Source organism: Rhinolophus ferrumequinum, chromosome 18 (assembly GCF_004115265.2).
Source record: "Rhinolophus ferrumequinum isolate MPI-CBG mRhiFer1 chromosome 18, mRhiFer1_v1.p, whole genome shotgun sequence".
NCBI classification, from domain to species: Eukaryota; Metazoa; Chordata; class Mammalia; order Chiroptera; family Rhinolophidae; genus Rhinolophus; species Rhinolophus ferrumequinum.
In genome coordinates this window covers 45,882,553-45,902,700 of record NC_046301.1, presented here as the reverse complement: position 1 = coordinate 45,902,700, position 20,148 = coordinate 45,882,553, and the positions used below count along the sequence as shown (strand labels likewise).

The following is a 20,148-nucleotide window of genomic DNA, read 5'->3' as shown; positions in this document are numbered from 1 at the left end:
TCAGCTCCTCTCGCTGGCGCGCAGGCTCAGTCCCGCCCACGCGGATCTCGAGTCACGAGGCGGCGGGCGGCGAGCAGCGAAGGGGGCGCGGCGAGGCCGGGACTCCGCAGCACGTATGGGCGGAGCCAGGTGCGCGGCCCGCCCCTGCTATATCTGCGCCTGCGCGCCGCCGCTGCGGGGCCAGTCGGGACGGAGGAGACAAGATGGCGCTGCGCGCTATGCGGGGATCGTGAACGGGGCCGCACCCGAACTACCCGTGCCCACCAGTGGGGCGGTGGTGGGATCTCGGGAGCAGGCACTGGCAGTTGAGCCGGAAACTACCTCTCCCAGCCTCGGCTCAGTGAGTATCAGAGAGCAGGACGGATCCTGTCTTGCTTCTTAGCCCAGCCCCTTGCTTCCACTCACCTGCTTAGCCAGCGGCTTGGAGGGGGGTTGTTATTTTTCCATCTCGCTTCCCCCTACTCTCACCACATGTCTCTCTAGAAGAAGATTTAAGTGGACCTTACATTTCTGTGAGGGCAAGAGCACGAACCGGAACTTTCTCCTGGGGTGGTGGGCTCCTGACTATTGCCCCCGCCCTCTCCCACTTCCCTCGACTGGAGCATTTTTCAGGCACTTGCTTCCTGTCTCTGAAGGCCGCATCTGTCACTCCGATCTTAATCTTTGCCGGCCCTCATTTAGATGTTTCGGGGTCGAGGGAACGCCCCTTCCCATCCTCTCCCACTAGCGTGGACCTCAGGGCAGACAGATCATGAGCTCCTGCCGCGGGCGAAGGTGTAGTGGCATCGCTGACGTGGTCAGGCCTTTGGTGGATGAAGGTCGGCCCACTGCCAGAGGGAGATGTTGTTCCTGGAGGGGCTGTTCCACAGAAGGACACCTAGATATCAGAGAACGCTGGAGCTGAAAAGGAAACTGCGGGTCATCTAGTCTAACCCTCTCATTTTACAGTGAGAAGCTTAAGGTTCCAGGAGGCACAGGACTTCTTGCCAGGCTTTAGACACCTAATTATTGGCAGAGCAGGAACTAAAATTCCAGGTTTTTTCAGTAATGCCGGGCCTTTTTCTACCATTGCCTCTTCATTTACTGAGCAGTTAACATAACTTGGTTGAGTGCAAGGCTGTCTTGGGGAATCCAAGCAGCTTTCCCCATATTATACCGTGTTTCCCGGAAAAGAAGCCCTAGCATGATTTTGCAGGACGACATCCCCTGAACATAAGCCCTAAAGCATCTTTGGAGCAAACAGTAATGGAAGACCCAGTCTTATTTTCGGGGACGCACGGTATAGCATATATGCAAAGCATATGTGCATAGGCGTGTTTAAGTATTGTGATTCTAAAAAGACCTTAACAAATAGGCTTAAGTGAATTACTCAGCAGTTCCGAAAGCAATGGTTGTTGATTACTAAATAACCCAGTTGTGGAGCACCAGGCCTCTTCACAGCTTCCTTAGGAACCGGGATGAGCCCTAGAAATAGACTCTTTAAAACTTAAGAAAGCACCTGATGTTTCCCCAGGTGGCAGGACTATATTTGGCGCTGGTTAATTACCAGGATGCCTGTTTGTGGACGGCTGATTGGTTACAAAGAATTTCAGATGAAGGGTTTTTCTCCTGCCTGAGTAATCCCTTCCGGATCTGTCATTGGGTCATGTGATAGCACTGCAGTGCAAGGAAAGAGGAAAACATGATTTTATGGTTTGCCGACATGTGCTTTTTACACTGGGAATTATCTGAATTAGAGAATGCCTGTTGGTGGTTTAAATGAGGTGATGTAGATGTTTCAGGAAATGGACAGACGTTGCATTCTTGTATAGACTTTGACAATACGTTTATACCTAATAGTTACAAATTCTCTTTTATTAATTGCATTTGTGTGCTTTTTTTTTTTCCTTTGGGTAGAATGGATAGACATTAGTGGTGCTTCTAGGAAAAGATTATAGGGGTGCAATAATTTCCATGTTAATTACTCATTCATTGTCAATTCAGAGTATCAGCTGAAATAATAACCTTGTTTAAAGAATTCTTCATGATTAAGGTTGTAAGCCCTTAGGGGAGATGAATATGATTTCTCTCTGTTCTGTGTGCCTAGCCAGTGACCGAAGTACTGCTCCAGATGAGATTCCACCTGACGAATTGTTGTAACCGCAATGCTTAACACTGAACCTTTAGAGGTCAAGAATCCTTTTTGTGTCCTCAGTGCTCCTAGCACAGTGCTTAACACATAGAAGTACTGTGTCTTGTAATTTGTTGTATAACTTGCCTTTAAACCCCTTGTTCTATTGTTTAGGGGATAGATTCTTAACGTGGATGGAATCAGAGTAAGGAGTTAGGATAATTGGTTGAATTCCTCTTCTGTGTCTGGGTTATTCTAAAAAGCATAAATGGTATCGTACTTAAGCTAATAGCTAACCGCATTTGCAGAGTATCTTTTTTCCTTTATTGCCACATTCTTGATTTTAGTCAACAGTTTTGGTTGCTTATTATTCAGTTTTGGTTCTGAGTAAATATTGGTTAACCTCCTGATTTTTCTAATTAAAGATCAATGATACCATCTTAAGTGATAGTTGTTTAATGTGTGCTTCTTGAATGAAGAAATGGAGTAATATTGGCAGTTCCATTGTACAGATTGGATCCTGTTCTCAAACAACTTCACGTTTATTGGGCTGTTCACAAGAAATGGAAAAGGAAATATGTAGGCTTGACATAATCTTGAGCACTTTGGTTGAGTTTTTGAAGTCACAAGGAAAGAAAACTTGATTTTCTTTTAAACTTCCAGCGAGGTTCAATAATGTACATAGAGATTTTGGACACTAAACATTTTGAATTAAATAATCTCCATTGTTCTTGAGACCCTACGTCAACTAACCTTATGTTGCTTACAGTAGAAAGCAGAACTAACCCCAGAAAAGTCAAGTGAAGGAATCATCAGCCTGTCTTTCTCTAGAACTTCTCCTTCGGTGCCCATTGTTCAGGGTGTGGGTACCTACTCTTCTTGCACAAGGGAAGATGATTGCTCTGGGTTTTTTGTTTTGCTAATAAGGCGGAGGTTGAAGGACTAGATCTCTTATTGTGCAACTGCTGCTGAGTTTTCTGTTTGGAAAACTTGCACAATCATTAAGGGGCTTTTGTAGTGTTGAACAATCTCATACCTTGCAGGAGGAAGAGGATGTCATCTGACCAAGTATGTGCTTCTTAAAAACCTTTGTAGATTTTGGTTTTACATGTTACTCCATAAATCTGTATTGCCTGCTTAATAAAATAGTTCAGAATCAAAGATGTGACTTGTTTGTTGTAAAATGCGTTAGGCATGTAAAGTAAACACGTATCTGCTGTGTTGTCAGAAGTTCTGATCATTCCCTGCAGACCCAGGTTCTTGTTCATTTGGAATTTTCAAGAGAAGAATGGTCTTTATTTTGGTAAATAGAAATGGTCTCATAATCTGTGAATGGGTTTTTGCTTTTTTGAGGAGCAGTTGGCAGCCTTACTCTAAACTGTTATCTCTGCTTTGGTCTGTTAATGGTAATGGTGAGGAAAGCTGGATAATATTTGTGAAAGATAAAAGGTAGTGTTCCATACCATTTTCCCTCCTTTTTGTTTTTGGGTTTTTTTTTTGCAAATAGTTTTATCATCATGGAAAAGAGCTACAGTTCGTATATGAACTGTCTTCTAATATTTATTTGTAGTCTGAGTGCTAGGAACTGTGTCATCACCATATTTTTTTAATAATCTTTGAGACTAAACTAAATTCAGAAATATTATAGGATCATAGAATACCAACTTTAGAATTAGGAAAAAGAAAAACAACCAACAAAAAACAGCGCTAATCCTGGATCTTCTATTTAGTAACAAATTTCTCAGAGCCTTAGTTTAAGTGTAGGGTGTGGGTGTCAGTCTTGCCAACCTCCCAGAGTTTTGTGAAGCTGGAATGGGGTAACCTGTCCATCCCAGAGATGCTCTGGAAAAGTGTGAAGCAGTCGCAAATATAAAGTCTGTTAATGTTTTTTTATTTAGTTTGGGTTATAATACAAGTTCGGTTTGTATATGTCAGTTTAATTTAAACCAAGTAGGTTGCTTAACCTCTGATTCATATCTCCTGCTTTTCATGCTTTTCCAATGAGGGAAAACTGCTGAAGCGTTACCATTAGATTCTTTCCTCTGCTAAAACTCTCCAGTGGCTGCACTCCATTGGAGCAAGATTGTTTTGCAGTGATGGCAAAATGTGGACACAAGGGAATTATTGTCCAGTGTATTAAATAGTAAAAGTAACTTATTTTTTCAGGGCTAGAGATGCAGACTTGTGAAATTATTTTGAGTGGTATAGCTACTTAAGTCTTGCAAATAATTGTGAGTGGACCAGACCACAAAAAATGACCAGTTTCGTTTTAGAATTTGAGCTGCAGTGCAAAGTTATAGAACAAGTGACTCGGGAGCTAGACTATATAAGTTCACATGCTTGGGCAAGTTGCTTAGTTTCTGAAGACCATTTTTCTCTTCTAACACTTGGAATAATATGAGTCGATTTATAGACCTGTTATGGAGATTAAATGAGAATTTCTGACAAGTACTTACTAAATGTATTGATGGTGTTGTGTTACTCAGTTAATTGTGATGGTTACTTACTGGCTTTTTTAAAGGCTGCATACACTGCTGTAAATTTAGAAACTGCTTTTGATGAAGTAAAATCTTGTCTTCTATAGTAGACGTCAGCTTGATTCAGTGTTTCCAGGAAAAGCAATGACCAGTGTTTCTTTTTCGTGGTCATACTTTTGCTCGTGACTGGCAAAACTTCATAATTTGGAATGAGCTTGGATTTAAACATGAGATTCTGAAACATCATTGTAGAGGTTAGAAGTTCAAAGGAGATGCAGATCTTGCTGGAAAAAAGTAAAGAGAATTTCAGAACCTGAGGGCTTTTTTTATTGATATTACATTTGCCTATAAGTCTCAAAACTAGGTCTTCTGCCCCCCTCTCCGCCCCACCCCCAGCCCACTCCCTCCTCCCATCTCTAACTGTGTAGGTAAATGTTTTGAAAACGTTTATGTTTTTGTATGTTTAAGAACTAGATTGTAAGAGAACATGTTTCTAATGTAGCTCACTTTGAGTTTCCACATAGCAATTTTAGAAAGTCATTGATAAACAGAATATGTGACTCTTTTAAAGTGAGATTAATGAATATTTTTAGGGGTAGGAATTATTATTTTTTTTTTAAGGGTTTGTTTTTTTTTTTTAATTGGGGAAGGGGAACAGGACTTTATTGGGGAACAGTGTGTACTTCCAGGACTTTTTTTTCCCCCAAGTCAAGTTGTCCTTTCAATCTTAGTTGTGAAGGGTGCCGTTCAGCTTCAAGTTGATCCCTTGCGGGAGTTGAACCGGCAACCTTGTGGTTGAGAGCCCACTGGGCCATGTGGGAATCGAACCGGCAGCCTTCGGAGTTAGGAGCACGGAGCTCTAACTGCCTGAGCCACCGGGCCGGCCCAGGAATTATTTTTAAGAGTGTTAGATTATTTTAAAACAATGGGGAGGATTTTCATAAAAGGATTATAGCAGCAAATATGACAATTGGGATCTTTGTAATATTTTCAAAGGAATGACTAATTCTTTTACATTACCATCCATTCATGTAACTTAGCTTTTTAAATTTGTGACTTGCCTTTTATCTACTGTTAAGAAGAGAGTCATTTGGGGCCCTCTGTTGAGTTAATTACAGTTACAGATGTAGTCAAGCAACTATTTGATGTCAGGATTTAAATGTCCTGTGAGTATGAAAGTCAAGGAGCCCTGACAGTGCTTGCCTGCTCTGTCCCCAAGTTTCTGCCAGGACACTGCTTCCTGGCTGAAGAAATTGGTGTTTTTAAGTTCTGGAGCCCCTTGAGTGGACAGACTGGTTATTAAATGGTTTCCTCATTCTTGAGTGTCTACATTTGTGCCAGAAGTCTCTGCACAAGACCTGATAAGAAATCAAGCAAGTGAACATTTTCAGTTGGTTGACAGCTTGTTATAAATTATTTTAGGCCTTGTAGTAAGTTTTCTTCAAACATTCATTTTGTTTTTTCAGCTGTTCTGATTATGAAATTTGGTTAATTCTGATATTAGAATAACTCTCCTGAGTGTTCTGTTTTACAGCTAATTACCATTATACTTGACATGTAAGTGTGATGGTTGTAGGATAGCTACCCTAGGGATTTGACTAGTATCTTATGGACTGGCAGTTTATTCCTAGGGCATAATTTCCAGTGGAAAACATAAGTCTCTAAACTGACAGGAACATTTGACTTTTTTTAAAAGACCTCTGGCCTTTCATTCCATTGCCCACTTCCCCTTGATAAAGCAGTTTCCCCATAGTTTTTAAGATGCCATTTAATCATGGCTTTTACTTTAACAGACTACATGTTCTCAGATTTTCCTAGTGAGTTTTGTCACTTCTGCTTAAAAATTCCCTTCCCCTTCCTTCTCTGCTAAGTGCCTCCTATTTTATAGTTTTCCTTTTCTCTTCAGGGTAAGAATAACTGCTAGGTTTTTCCTGTGCACACCTCTGCACATCTCTGAGAGGGTCCAACTCCCCTTCTTCATGTAGAACTGTGAACTCTGGAGGGAAATCTGTTCCCTTGTGCCTTCTTTTTTTGTACCTGGAGTCCTTAAAACAGTGTGACTTACTCATGGTAAGGATTCTAAATGTTTTTGGTTGGATGAAGGTGGATTATGAAAAGTTGTACAGTCACAGGCATATTTAATGAATTCAATGAAAAATTTTATAACGGCGTGCTGCATATTATAATAGGTATGCCAAAGTGGAGAGAGGTGTTGTTTTGTAATCCCAGAGAGAGAATATCCTATGTGACTAATGCTGACTCTTCTGTTTTTATTGCAGCGTACAAGACAGTATCAGGAGTCAATGGCCCACTAGTGATCTTAGATCATGTTAAGGTAATACCGTCATCATCATCATTTAATCATTTATGAAGTTAAAAACGTGGCATTAAGTCCTGTCGAGTACACTTTAAATTTGACGTTATGATTTTTAAGCCATTCCTTGGTCTGAGTGGCAGTGCTATATAGGAGACAAGAGTTTTAAATCAGAAGTCAGAAGACTGGATTCCAGTCGTGGATCTACTGTGGATTCTGTTTGTGTCCTAGAGTCCCTTGTCTGCAAAATTTAAAAAAAAAAAGTGTCACTCCTACCTCAGAAGTCTATTAGGGGAAAAAAATATATTTATGAGTGTGTTTTATAACCTGTAGGGTATTATATAGACCGTACAGAAGCCCATTTTTATGACTTCAGGTTGGAAGGTTTTTCTAAACAAGACACAAAAGGCACAAATCATAAAGGAAAATCTAGTTATTACATAAAAAGTTGTAGAACTTCCTGTGATAAGATATCATATACAATATTAAGACAAGAAATAGCCTGGGAGCAAATACTTGCAAAGAATTAGTATCCAGAATCTTTAAAACTACAAATAAATAAGAAAAAGCAGATCCAGTTGGAAAGTGAGGAAAGCTGTTAGTAAGCCAGTCATAGGAAATGAAATCTGAATTGTCAGTAAACCTGAAAAAATGCTCAATATTAGTAGAATCAGAAAATGCAAATTGGAAAGGCTATTTTTTACTATATCAAAATGGCAAACATTAAAGTTTAGTTAATAATAACATAAGCTGGCGGATGTAGGGAAAATACACTTTTGTATGGTGCTAGGAATATTGTAAATTAATACAGTTCCTTACAGAGTAATTTGGCAGAAAGGGGCACAGCCTGTAGCCCACCACTAGGTAACCAAACCTTAGGGAAACGGGCGTGAGAAGGGAAACACTTGTGTGAGAAGCACATGTGAGAATGTTCACTGCAGCATGTTTGGAAATGTGGAAGTTTAGAACAGCCTTCAACTCCGCTGGTAGAAGAATTGAATGAAATGTGGTGTCATTTGATTTTATTTTTACTACATCTGTTCTAACATTAATTCTGAGATGTCCATTTATTCGCATGTTAGCATCTCCAAAATCAGGTTACAATCACTGGTTCGCCATAGTTTAACTGGCAGGTGTTTTCCTTGTCATCACACGAAATAATGGTGCACTTTCAAGAGATTATGTTGATAAAATGAGGTAACTGTTACCATGACAGATCCAAAATATAAGGTCAAGGGAAAAAAAAGTTGCAGGATGATATATTTAGTATGTTATCATTTATGTAAATAAAACCACAGTATATTTTTGGAAACATGTATTTAAAATATTAAAAATGGATTAAAGGAATACATATCTGGTCAGGATAATTAGATTAAGGGGGAACATTAGCATTATTTTATTACAATAGTAATTATTTTATTTAATTTCGTTTAGTTTCGTTTTTCCCTTTCCCCAAAATACACAGGTACTTACTCACGCAGCCCAGATCACACATACAGCAAACATCAGTTCTAAGTAGTGGGAACATGGTTATTCGTAAGTTTTGTACCTTTCTATAGTCTCAAAACTTTAAAACATACGCAGAAGGAAAAATGTAATTGCTCTGTTTTCATGGATTTAAAACCTTTCTCTCTGTACCTTGTGCTGGTTTGTCAGTGCATGTGCCAGTGGTTAGCGTTTTAAGAACTTAAACTACCTGAGGATGTCGTTAACCCTTCACGTTTACCTGTGTGGGGGGGGGGCGTGGGGGTTGCACATGCTATGATTAAGATAGAGCACGTAGAATATTTGGAGCACCTTTTAAACCTACGTCTAACCAACCCCCAACCCTGTAGTTGGTTATTGATCCTTTCTTTTTTTCTATTTAGTTTCCCAGATATGCTGAGATTGTCCACTTGACATTACCTGATGGCACGAAGAGAAGTGGGCAAGTTCTAGAAGTTAGCGGTTCCAAAGCAGTGGTTCAGGTAAACATCACTTTCAAAAACCTGGCCAATTGAACTTTTTCCTAATCACAAAAAGATAAGGAACACTTGTTTGTTTTTTTCTAGTTATCATTGAATAAGTATATCTTTAGAGACTGATTACTCCCTTTGGGGGGAAAAATTGTTTTTGCGTGTTTTCTTGACAGATTTCAAGCCACCTATGTCCATTCTAGTCCAATAGCTCCACTGGTAAAATGGCTTTTTTTTTTTTTTAATGGATAAAACAAACTAGATAATCATACAGGAGAGAGATGAAAAGCAGAATTCACAGCTTATGGGATAAAACCAAAAAGATCTGAGTCTGCTTCTTTAAATTGTCTCCTATAATTCCTAGTTTTTAATGTTACTGATTATGGGAAATGCCAGTTTTCTCAAACAACGTGTTCCCCGAAAAAGTAATCTAGAGCAAAGGTCAGCAAAATTTCTGCAAAGGGCCAGCCAGTAAATTTTTTAGGTTTTGTGGGGCCACCTAAGTTCTCTCAGGTATATTTGTATTTTTCCCCTCCTTCCCTCCTTCCTTTTTCCTTTCTTTTTATTAACTAAAAATATAAAAAATATTCTTAGCTTGCTTGTAGGATTTGATGTCCTACAGTCATGACCCTTGGACAACAGGTTGTGTTTGTGATATTAAAAGTAGCGTACATTTATGTATTTGACTTTATAAGGGCTGTTTAACAGACAAATAAAATTTAAGTGCTTATGACTGAAAATTTTTTATTTTATTTTTTAATTGGGAATATTGGGGGACAGTGTGCTTCTCCAGGGTCCATCAGCTTGAAGTAGTTATTGAGGGCACAACTCAGCTCCAAGTCCAGTTGCCGTTTTCAATCTTTAGTTGGAGGGGGTGCAGCCCGCCAACCCATGTAGGAATTGAACTAGCAACCTTGTTGTTCAGAGCTCCGCACTCCAACCAACTGAGCCATCCAGCCGCCCCTCCGGAAGCTCACCGGCAGTTTGTCTGCAATCTAGTTGTGGTGGGCGCAGCTCACTGGCCTGTGTGGGAATCAAACCGATGACGCTGTTGTTCAGAGCTCGTGCTCTAACCAACGGAGCCATCCAGCCGCCCCATGAAACTTCTTTTATCCTTCTGATTACTTCTCTTCCTTGATAGGTGTTTGAAGGGACTTCAGGTATAGATGCCAAGAAAACGTCCTGTGAGTTTACTGGAGATATTCTCCGAACACCAGTGTCTGAGGATATGCTTGGTAAGTGGAAAGAGATTTGTTTCCTTTTCAACATATTTCCATAAAGTCTTCTAAAAAATGGGAATATTTGTGTACTGTCTTGTTACTGTTTCTCAGGTCGCGTATTCAATGGATCAGGAAAGCCCATTGATAGAGGTCCTGTTGTATTGGCTGAAGATTTCCTCGACATCATGGGTAAGGACAGTAAATGCTTTTTTGAGTTTGGGGGAAAATAGCCTCCAGCTAGCAAACTTTTATCTTTGCCAGATAGGGAATGATTTTTGTGATATGTTAAGCAGATAACCGACGTGCTCTGTGATGAATTAATTAGTTTTTTCATTATTTAATATATTTTTCCTAGAGATCATCTCAAAATTTCATATAAAATATCTTAAGATATTGTAAAACATCACTAGGGTATATTTGAAATGTAGTTAATCAAGCCGTGGCTTCGATTTGGGATTGCTCTCTTATTTTGCTGTATACCTTTATTTCACTTTAGGAACTCAAGTTCTGCTATCATGTATTTCATGAATCTGCAAAAGACTAATGGAAAAAATTACTTAATAAACAGTTTCAGATTTCAGAAATAACGGATATTTTAAGAGAAATGCTTTATGTGGTTTTAGTCTTAAAGCACAGATATATTAAAACTTGCCCTTTTGGAAATTCGTTAGGCCAGCCAATCAATCCTCAGTGTCGAATCTACCCAGAGGAGATGATTCAGACCGGCATTTCTGCCATAGATGGCATGAACAGTATTGCTCGGGGGCAGAAAATTCCTATCTTCTCTGCTGCTGGCTTACCGCACAATGAGGTGAGAAGTAGGATCTGTTCGGTGTGAAATTTAACAAGGAAGAATTTCTAAATGCTTCACTGTTAGTGACAAACCAAATAAAGGGTTTTCAACATAAATACCCGTTGTTACTATATATATAATCCAGTTACATTGAATCTTTATCCACACGATAGTTGTCTTCTTGCTCACTCTTCGGAATCTTTGCAAAAAGTACAAAATAGTTTTGTTGGGTAGAGTCCTTTGAAAATATCCCAATTTCATTTTTAATTACAATTCCAGAAAGTGGAGGATACACATTATTTTGTAGAAATGTTTTAGATTTCAGCTCTGCTTTTGTGTTCCTCATCAGATTGCAGCTCAGATCTGTCGCCAGGCTGGTTTGGTAAAGAAATCCAAAGATGTAGTGGACTACAGTGAGGAAAATTTTGCAATTGTATTTGCTGCTATGGGTGTAAGTATAATTATTTTCTCCTTTAGTATGAAATATAAAGTTAATTGCTTATGTTAGAACAGTGTGGAAAACCGCACATGTATCATGGAATTTATGTCTAGGTAGAGAAGTTGCAACTTGCATTTTGGGCAAACTTAAGGATTAAAATTTGGCATTTGACTATGAAATGTAAAACTTTAAAAGAAGGAACAGTGCAGATCTATAGCTTGGCCTTCATCAGAAATACATACTGAGAATTTTTCTTCTCCCAGCACTGATGAAGTCATTGCCATTTAGGTAAACATGGAAACTGCCCGGTTCTTCAAATCTGACTTTGAAGAAAATGGCTCCATGGACAATGTCTGCCTCTTTTTGAACTTGGCTAATGACCCGACGTAAGTAAATAGGCTATTTCTTTCTGTTTACCCAGGTTTCAGGTGAAAAATGTTACCTACGGAGGTAAAATGTTAGAATGAAAGCAACATGGGCTTACAAATGAGATAACTATTTCAATTCCAGCTCTGCTTCTTGCTAGTTATTTGGCTTTGGGAAAATCACGTAGGCTATGAAGCTCAGTTTTCTCTTTCAGAAAATGTGACAAATGGTGCTTGTCCCATGGGGGTGGTTGTGCTTTTTATTTATTTTTTTAATTTGGTTGTGCTTTTTAAATGAGATAATGCATATAAATTACCTAGTACACAGTCCATACTCAGTGCATGATTTTTTCATCTTACCTGAGAAATTTGGCCCTTCTTTCTTCCATCCCTCTGTTTCTCTCTCTCTCTTTGGAGAAGTATATCATTCTGAGAAATTATGGAGCATTTATAAAATAATCAGTTTAATTTTGTAGAACGAAGTAATTCTTACTGTGTAAATACATAAAATAACTGCTTTATTTAAGAATTTTTAAAGTAATAATTGCTTTACCTTCCTCTATTTATTTAAAACTTTCAGAGGGAGACTGTACAATTCTTTCCAGAATCTCATTTTCTTTTGTTTTTGGTCTTTTTGTTTGAGTGACATAGGATTTAATGTTCCATTTCAGTATTGAACGGATTATCACTCCTCGCTTGGCTCTAACCACAGCCGAATTTCTGGCCTATCAGTGTGAGAAACACGTATTGGTTATCCTAACAGATATGAGTTCTTATGCTGAAGCACTTCGAGAGGTAAAGTTTTGCTTAATTAAAATGGCTTATTTTCTAATATATGGTGATGGAAAGAGAACTGTGTTGCTAGATTTTTCTAAATCATCTCTTAGAGACAATGTTTAAAATGAAAAAGATGGTTTTTCCAACTTTGTAGTTTGGCTTCTTCAAATAAACATGTTCTAAGCAAGCTTTACTTTCCATGTTATGGCATGTGATATTTCCTTCTCGGCATTTTGTCAGGTTTCAGCAGCCAGGGAAGAGGTTCCTGGTCGCCGAGGTTTCCCAGGTTACATGTATACAGATTTAGCGACAATATATGAACGCGCTGGTCGAGTGGAAGGTAGAAATGGCTCTATTACTCAAATCCCTATTCTCACCATGCCTAATGATGGTAAGTTTTGGGTCTTTGGATTATAGCAGACCTCATCATTGTAAGGTTGATTCTAAGAGAGAAGATTGTCTACTTTTTCGAATTGAAATTCTCTTGAGGGTTTATCCTCCAAGAATTTACATTAAGTAGTGGTTTGTACCTAAATAAAATACTTTATTTGAAAACGGCCTGTAATGATCATCATCCTTTTGTGGAAGGAAAAAAAAACAATTTTCTTTGGAATTTGAATTTTTAATTTTCATTTATTAGGTACTATTGAGTGCCTGCTGTTTGCAGGACATGGTCTAGATATAAGGAAGTTTAAGAAAAGATATGGTCTCTATCTAATGTAACCTAGTTGGATATTTTTTGGGTGTGTGCACTAACAATTTGCGGTAGCTTATGTGTCAGGTGAAGAGCACAAATAGTAAATGCCACAAGACTTCAGAGACAGAATCATCACCAAAGGTTAAAAGTTACTTTCTTCTACTATGTATGTGAAAGCACACGGGACAGGCCTGTCTGCGTGTGTGCTCAGGATGGCTCCTGGGTGAGACTTGCAGCTTTCCTCATGTTGTCTTTTAGTCCTTTCCTTGGTTTTTAAAAAGCACTTTTACAAGATATTTTCAGAGACAGTAATAACTCAGTATAATGGAGCACTCTTCTAAGTGCTTTATAAATATTGACTCATTTGATCCATCTTCATAGCAACTTTGAGATAGACGCTCTAATCTGAGGCACAGGCAGCTAAGGAGATTTGTCAAGGTAGGAAGTGACAGCTTTAGAACCCAGGCAATCTGGTTTCACACGAACTGGTACCCTGTACTGCCTCTGGCATGAAAATTATTTGTTCCAAGAAAGTAGCTACAAAATTACTTTATGGAATTTAGCAGACTTAGAAATGCCTTGCTTTATATGACCTTTTTGGTGCTGCACAGCGTCACTTTAATTGTCTAGCATCTTTATATTTTTCTGTGTTGAAATAGCTTATGAGCTAGGAACATTCTCTGAGTGTATGCGTACATCAAATTGGCAGATCTCTGCAAGGGAACTTTGTGTTTAAAATGGAGGAGAGATCACGTAACTAGGAGAAATTGTGCTTTTTGAATGCCGCTCATTTACCTCATAGCGACACATCTCATCTCTCTGCTGCAATCAGAGAAGTTAAACTGTCCGATATGGTCACCTCTAGCCACAGCTTGTTCTTTAAATTCTAAAGTTAATTAAAATTAGATAAAAAGTGAAATAACCATTAAGTTTTTCAGTTACATGAGCCACTTTTGAGGTGCTCAATAGCCGCATTTTGCTAGTGGCAACCGTGTTGGACAACATAGATATGGAACTCTTCAATCCTCACAAAATTATTTTATATAGCACTGTTTAAAAGAATGCTGTCGGTAATGCAGGTGGACTTCCTGTGAGTTTGTTTACATAGATGGACACTTTTAACTAACGTCAGATGTCTTCGTCTGGTAGATATCACGCACCCCATCCCTGACTTGACTGGATATATCACAGAGGGGCAGATCTATGTGGACAGACAGCTGCACAACAGACAGGTACTTGACATGCAGGCAGTGCTGTAAAGCTTACAGGTCTGCTCTTCAGTTACTCTTCAGTGAGTTGGACTGGGCTCCTAGGATTTCTTTCTCTTTTTTTTTCCAGAAAATAAATTGATTTTGATATGGCTACAAAATTGTCATTTCTGTATGTGGCAGATCCTCAAATCACGTCGTTTTGTTCATCATTTTGTTCTAATATTGATGCAATATTATAGGAACTTAACTCTTGTCTATGTCAGTTAGCCTATGGGAAAACTGGTTTCGTTGTCTGTCATTTTGCTTAAAGTCGCAGAACTTGTCAACGATGTTGAGAACTTACAAAATCCTGGTGTGGATAAGAGTGCCAGAATGAAGAATTAAATTTCCACTTTATTGTGCCCTAGAATGGAGTCAGTTAGTTGTCTCAAAGAACTTTTCTGGGTATTGTGTTCCATAACGGTGTAATCTACCTATCTTGCTGTTAATACAAAAACAAATTTTTTGTTTTAATTGAGGAATAATTAACATACTAGTTTCAGGTGTACAACGTAATGATTCAGTATTTGTATATATTGCAAAATGATTACCACAATAAATCCAGTTAACATTCTCACTATAGTTAAAAAAATTTTTTTCTTATGATGAGAACTTTCAAGATACATTCTCCTACCTACTTCCAAGTACAGTTTTATTAATACAGTTTTATTAACCATGGTCATCACGCTGTACATTATATCCCCATTGACTTCATCATTTTATAACTGGAAATTTGTATCTTTTGAACCATTTTGCCCACCCACCCACCCCTACTCCACGCCTCAGGCAACCATCAGTCTGTTCTCTATATTCGTGAGCTGGGGAGGAGGGAGTTGTTGTGTGGTTTTGTTTTTTTTTTTAGATTCTACATATAAGTGAGATCATACTTATCTTTTTCCGTTTGACTTAATGCCCTCAGGTCCATCCATGTTGTCACAAATGACATGTTTCATTCTTTTTTATGGCTGAATAATCAAAAACAGATTTTTGGTGGTTCTGTAACAGATGCCAGCTTCTAGGTGGAATTATTGTTAATGTTTTTATTTCGCATGTGCTTTTGAGTCAGAGTTCAGAAGACCATTTAGAATTGATACTCTAGGCAGATACTGAAAATTCAGTTTTTCAATATAATTTTGTCCTGTTTTGTATATTTCACTTGGTGGATTTAATTCTCAAAAGAAATGTTATACATAAAGTGTTCTTACCAGGAAAACAGAACTCATCTAGGAAACAAATGCAGCTGTTTTATGTAATGTAAGGGTTAATAATGAGTTTCAGAATGCTTCTTTGCTACCAATAAAGCTTGAAGTTTGTACTTAACTCTAATGTTTTCCCCTCCCATTCTACTCAAGATTTACCCGCCTATTAATGTGCTGCCGTCGTTATCACGGCTAATGAAGTCGGCTATTGGAGAAGGTATGACCAGAAAGGACCATGCCGATGTATCTAACCAGCTGGTACGTACAGCCTTAAGGACGGTTTTCAAATACCTTTCTTAGTCCATTCTTTCTGCTGTCTTACACCTCTTAATCTTTCTCCCATGTCACTTTTTATTTTCCCCCATTCAAGTAGAATTTTCATGTAGGCTTCATGTGGAATATATAAACATTTATTAGTACCAGGCACTCTTTTTTTCATAAGGATAGATGCTGATAACCATGATTAAAACTCATATGCTTGAAACTCACATCTAATGCTATATAAGGTAGTTTCTAAATAAAAAAACCAAGCCGTGAGGTTGTTTTAAGTTTTTATTAGTAACCTTGGTAATGATTACAGAGCAATCCTGAAAGGGTACTCTGAGTTATTTCTTGCTTAACACATTAATTAAGTAATCACTGAAATACTAAGGGAGACAGCTTTATATATTCTATGAAGTCTTTGGTTTCTATAGTCATGAGATTACTGTACACCAGGCACAAATAAAGAAAAAGGCTTTTGACCTAAAAGTAGAAATGGTAAACCTGACATCACAAATATTTTGCTTGAATAGAGCTTCCAGCTTCTTCCATGGTAGGGGTTCTGATTTTCAAATGCTCTATGAAATGTGAGCTCATTGACACACTGAGGAGGTGTGTGTTTGAAAAGAGGTAGTAATGACAACTGCATGCCTGAAAACTCCTTTCTAAGTGAGATGACTTTGTAATAAAGTCCTGCTAACTTTTCACAAGAGTTTTAGTTACGTGAATTGTGTTTGTAAATCATGTGAAATCCCTTCTGTGGTCTCTTACGAAGACAGCTCCAGCAGTACACTTCGCCCAGATTCCTCTGTAACGTGTAGGAAATCGGGTCTCTGTTCACGTACACCTTCTTTTTCCTCAGTACGCGTGCTATGCTATCGGCAAGGATGTGCAGGCCATGAAAGCTGTAGTTGGAGAAGAAGCCCTTACCTCAGATGATCTTCTTTACTTGGAATTTCTGCAGAAGTTTGAGAGGAACTTTATTGCTCAGGGTAAGAGGAGTGTTTTCTTACAAACATAAACAGCCTCATGTAGTTTTGAAGACCTTTCCCAGTCTGAGAGAATTTACATTGGTCTGTACAGTTTTCCTTTTGATTAGAAGAGGGTCTTCCAACTGTGGGTCCCGTCTTTGTATACAGTACAGTTTTGCCCTCTGGTTCCTTCCCTTCTGCCTGCAAGTCCATCATCCAGTTGTTTAGTTCCCACCTTACTGTCTCCCTTCCTCACAACCGGCCTCCATCGCCAGGTCTCCTTCCTCCTAACCTCTCTGCAGCCATTTCCTCTGGCTTTGGGGGTTTGGGACTTTTCTGACCCATCTGTTTTCTGACCAATCCGTTTCTGATTTCTTATCTTCGTGCTTCCTCGTTGTTTATGTTCCCAAAGGGTTAGCTGCCTGTTCTTTCTGTGCTTTTATTCCCCGTAGCTTTGGCCTTTCCTCTGTGCTTTTGACTGAATGGCTACGTATGATCCTTACCCTCTTTTTGAAACCCTAATCCCACATCTCCAGTTGGCACACCTTTGTTTATGCCACCATCCCTCAGCCTCAGTATGGTCAGAAACGAAGGTTTTGCCCAGCTGACCACCTGCCTAGGAATTCCTTCTTCAGTTTCTGTCTGCCTCTGGCATGGCCGTAGTCCTAGTTAGCCCAAGCTCAGCATTGGGCATTGTCCCTAAGATCCTGGGTGATGGTGAAGCTACTGATCTCTGAGCACTTAAGACCTAGTCCAAACCTTTGGTTTTGTCATCCCTGGCCCTGAGTGCCTGCTTTTTTACCAGTCTCCCGGACTCCCCATATACCATTGCCAGAGTAAATTTATTACAAATTTTATTGATTGTCCCTCTACTAAAAAGTCTATAGTGGTTTTCATTTCATAGTATGCATAGGCTTTTCCATAGGCTTTTCCAGCTGTTTTGCTTGGTCTCTCCCCTCCCTCCCTTGCTGATGCTGGTAACACTATTTCTGACCTCGGTGGTACTTAGAACAGATGTGTTTATTTTGGAATAATGCATCAAGCTACACACTTAGGATTTGTGCACTTTTCTATTTAAGTGATACATTTTTTATTAAAATCCCCAAAATGTATATGATTGTTGGGGTTTTTTTTTGTTTTGGTTTGTTTTCTTAATGCAGACCTTAAAAGATGAATGAAGTTCTTCTGGTAGAGAAAAGAACCCAGAATTTCAGCCACTCTGATTCCTTAGTTAAGAAATGAGGTTTATTTGCATGATAAGGATACTTACGCTATTAAAAATAACAGTAACAATTTTGAAAACCACTGATCTACTCAGGTGCTTAGCTGGCATTTAAGGCTTTCTCGTATCTGCCCTGGCCTCTGTCAAATTCAGCCTCTGTTCCTGGGCAACTTTTTCTCACTACTCTTTGGACAATATACTGGGTTAGTTTCCATTGCCAGAGGTATTTGGATCCTACCCAGTTTGTCGCCCCTCTTTACCCCCCGCCCCCCGTCGACCCGCTGTCTCTAGCCGGAAGGCCTCTCCTTTCCTTTGATTCCCAGTGGTGCTTGTCTGTGCACTCATTTCCACACTTGGTCACATCCAGTTTTGGAGGCCTAACTGCTATGTCTCCTCTTTTTATACTCCATACTCACAGTGCTGGTCATACAACAGAATACATCCTAAGTAACACTAAGTTGCAAGTAGTTTGCCTTTATTCATCCAATCTTACTTTCTTGTAAGGTCCTTACGAAAACCGCACTGTCTTTGAGACTTTGGACATTGGCTGGCAGCTGCTCCGAATCTTCCCCAAAGAAATGCTGAAGAGGATCCCTCAGAGCACCCTGAGCGAGTTCTACCCTCGAGACTCTGCAAAGCACTAGCCGCCACTTCCCCGCTGGCTCGACACTCTTGTGAAATATTGGTTCTGTTTCCTTTATTCCTTTTGCACTCCCCCATCCCCACCTTTGTGTTGGAGTTTACGGTGTTAGCCTGTAATTAAAAACAAAGAATAGGTGACATGTTGTGCCAGTGTTGCCATGTCTTAAACTGCTAACAGACTTTAAAATATCCCCTATTCAGAAAACCCGGATCTTCAATGCTTTGTTTAAAGTAGCTGCAGGGATGGAGGTGAGGTTTTCTTACTGATGTGTGTATTTGTACATAGTGGGGGTAGTTAGTTGCCTAATAATGTCCTCATTATTTGGGTCTCCCAGACCTTACCTCGCCACCTCCTGAAGAGTATCACTATGGGAAGTTAGAATGCTTTGCTCTCCTAATTAGGGCTGGGTCGGGGCGGAAAGAAGCCTCCCCTCAGAAGAGCCAGGAGGCTCTCTCCTGAGCTGAGCATTTGGTTTCAGATTGTTGGTACGCCTCTAGGGCTGTGCTGCTGCCCTAAGCAGAGGGTTTTCCCCGTCCACCTGCTCTTTGCTATTTAATGACTCGATTAGAAAAGGAGTTTCCTTTTCCTCTTTAGTAGGTGTGACTTACTGCTCTCCCTGCCTCTGAGGAGCACAGAAGCCTGCAGCTTGTGCACAGCTGGCGTTGATCTGATATGTGAGATTGTCGTGATCCTTACGGGGTCGCTAGTCAGAGGAATCATAATGAAAAGAACTGATAGAATTCTTGCTTGGAAAGAGTTGGAATAGAATTTTAAAAAAAGAAGAAAGACTCCTATACCCAGTCTACATTTGGACATGCTAATAGGTGTAAAGTTCTGAAGTGCTTGCCAGATGCTAAAGGCAAGGTGGGAGGAGAAAGCTGTCCTGTGTGTGGGTCTTGAAACTGTTAGAGAGCAGCCTTTGGTAAAATCCCCTATCGGGTCCTGCTTTCTGACCTCTCTCTGCCTCCACAGGGTAATCTTGTGGCGCAAGTGACAGCATTTAAAAGCTTTGTCCTTTTCATTGCCGCTCCTTCCCGCTGCGAGCCCTGAGCTGTCTTCTATGCACTCTGCCATGTCAGCTGTGTGGTCTCTGTGTTCTTTGTTACTCGGGTGCAATAGCGACTTCTCTGTGCATTCCATCTTTCAAGTTGTGTAAAGTTCTTCACTTTTTTCTCGGAGGGTGTGGGGTGGTGGGGGGGGAGTCAGCATGATTATATTTTAATGTAGAAAATGTGACATCTGGATATAAAATGAAAATAAATATTAAATTAAATGAAAATGACCTAAAGTGACTCTGTATCTTCTAATCATAGAAACAACAGCAACAAGCACGTATATACAATATATAATAATGCACCTCTTTGATTCACAGTTTTGAATATTATAGCAAGTATTGTGAATCACCCCCTAGGTTACAGGAACATGGCCCAGGTCTTAGACCCTCTTTTAGGCTGC

General features: G+C 39.5%; 1 protein-coding gene across 1 annotated transcript; it reads left to right on the top strand.

Moving 5' to 3' along the window:
• The first annotated feature begins 203 nt into the window (after window positions 1–203).
• ATP6V1B2 (ATPase H+ transporting V1 subunit B2) lies at window positions 204–19,942 on the top strand. Its single transcript, XM_033134613.1, is given in 16 exon segments — window positions 204–225; window positions 228–307; window positions 310–340; window positions 6,867–6,922; window positions 8,770–8,868; window positions 9,998–10,091; window positions 10,188–10,265; window positions 10,748–10,887; window positions 11,219–11,320; window positions 11,597–11,694; window positions 12,345–12,468; window positions 12,691–12,841; window positions 14,297–14,379; window positions 15,750–15,854; window positions 16,720–16,849; window positions 18,555–19,942. Coding segments are annotated over 16 exon segments (1,533 nt in total). The 3' UTR covers window positions 18,695–19,942.
• The last annotated feature ends 206 nt before the right edge of the window (window positions 19,943–20,148 follow it).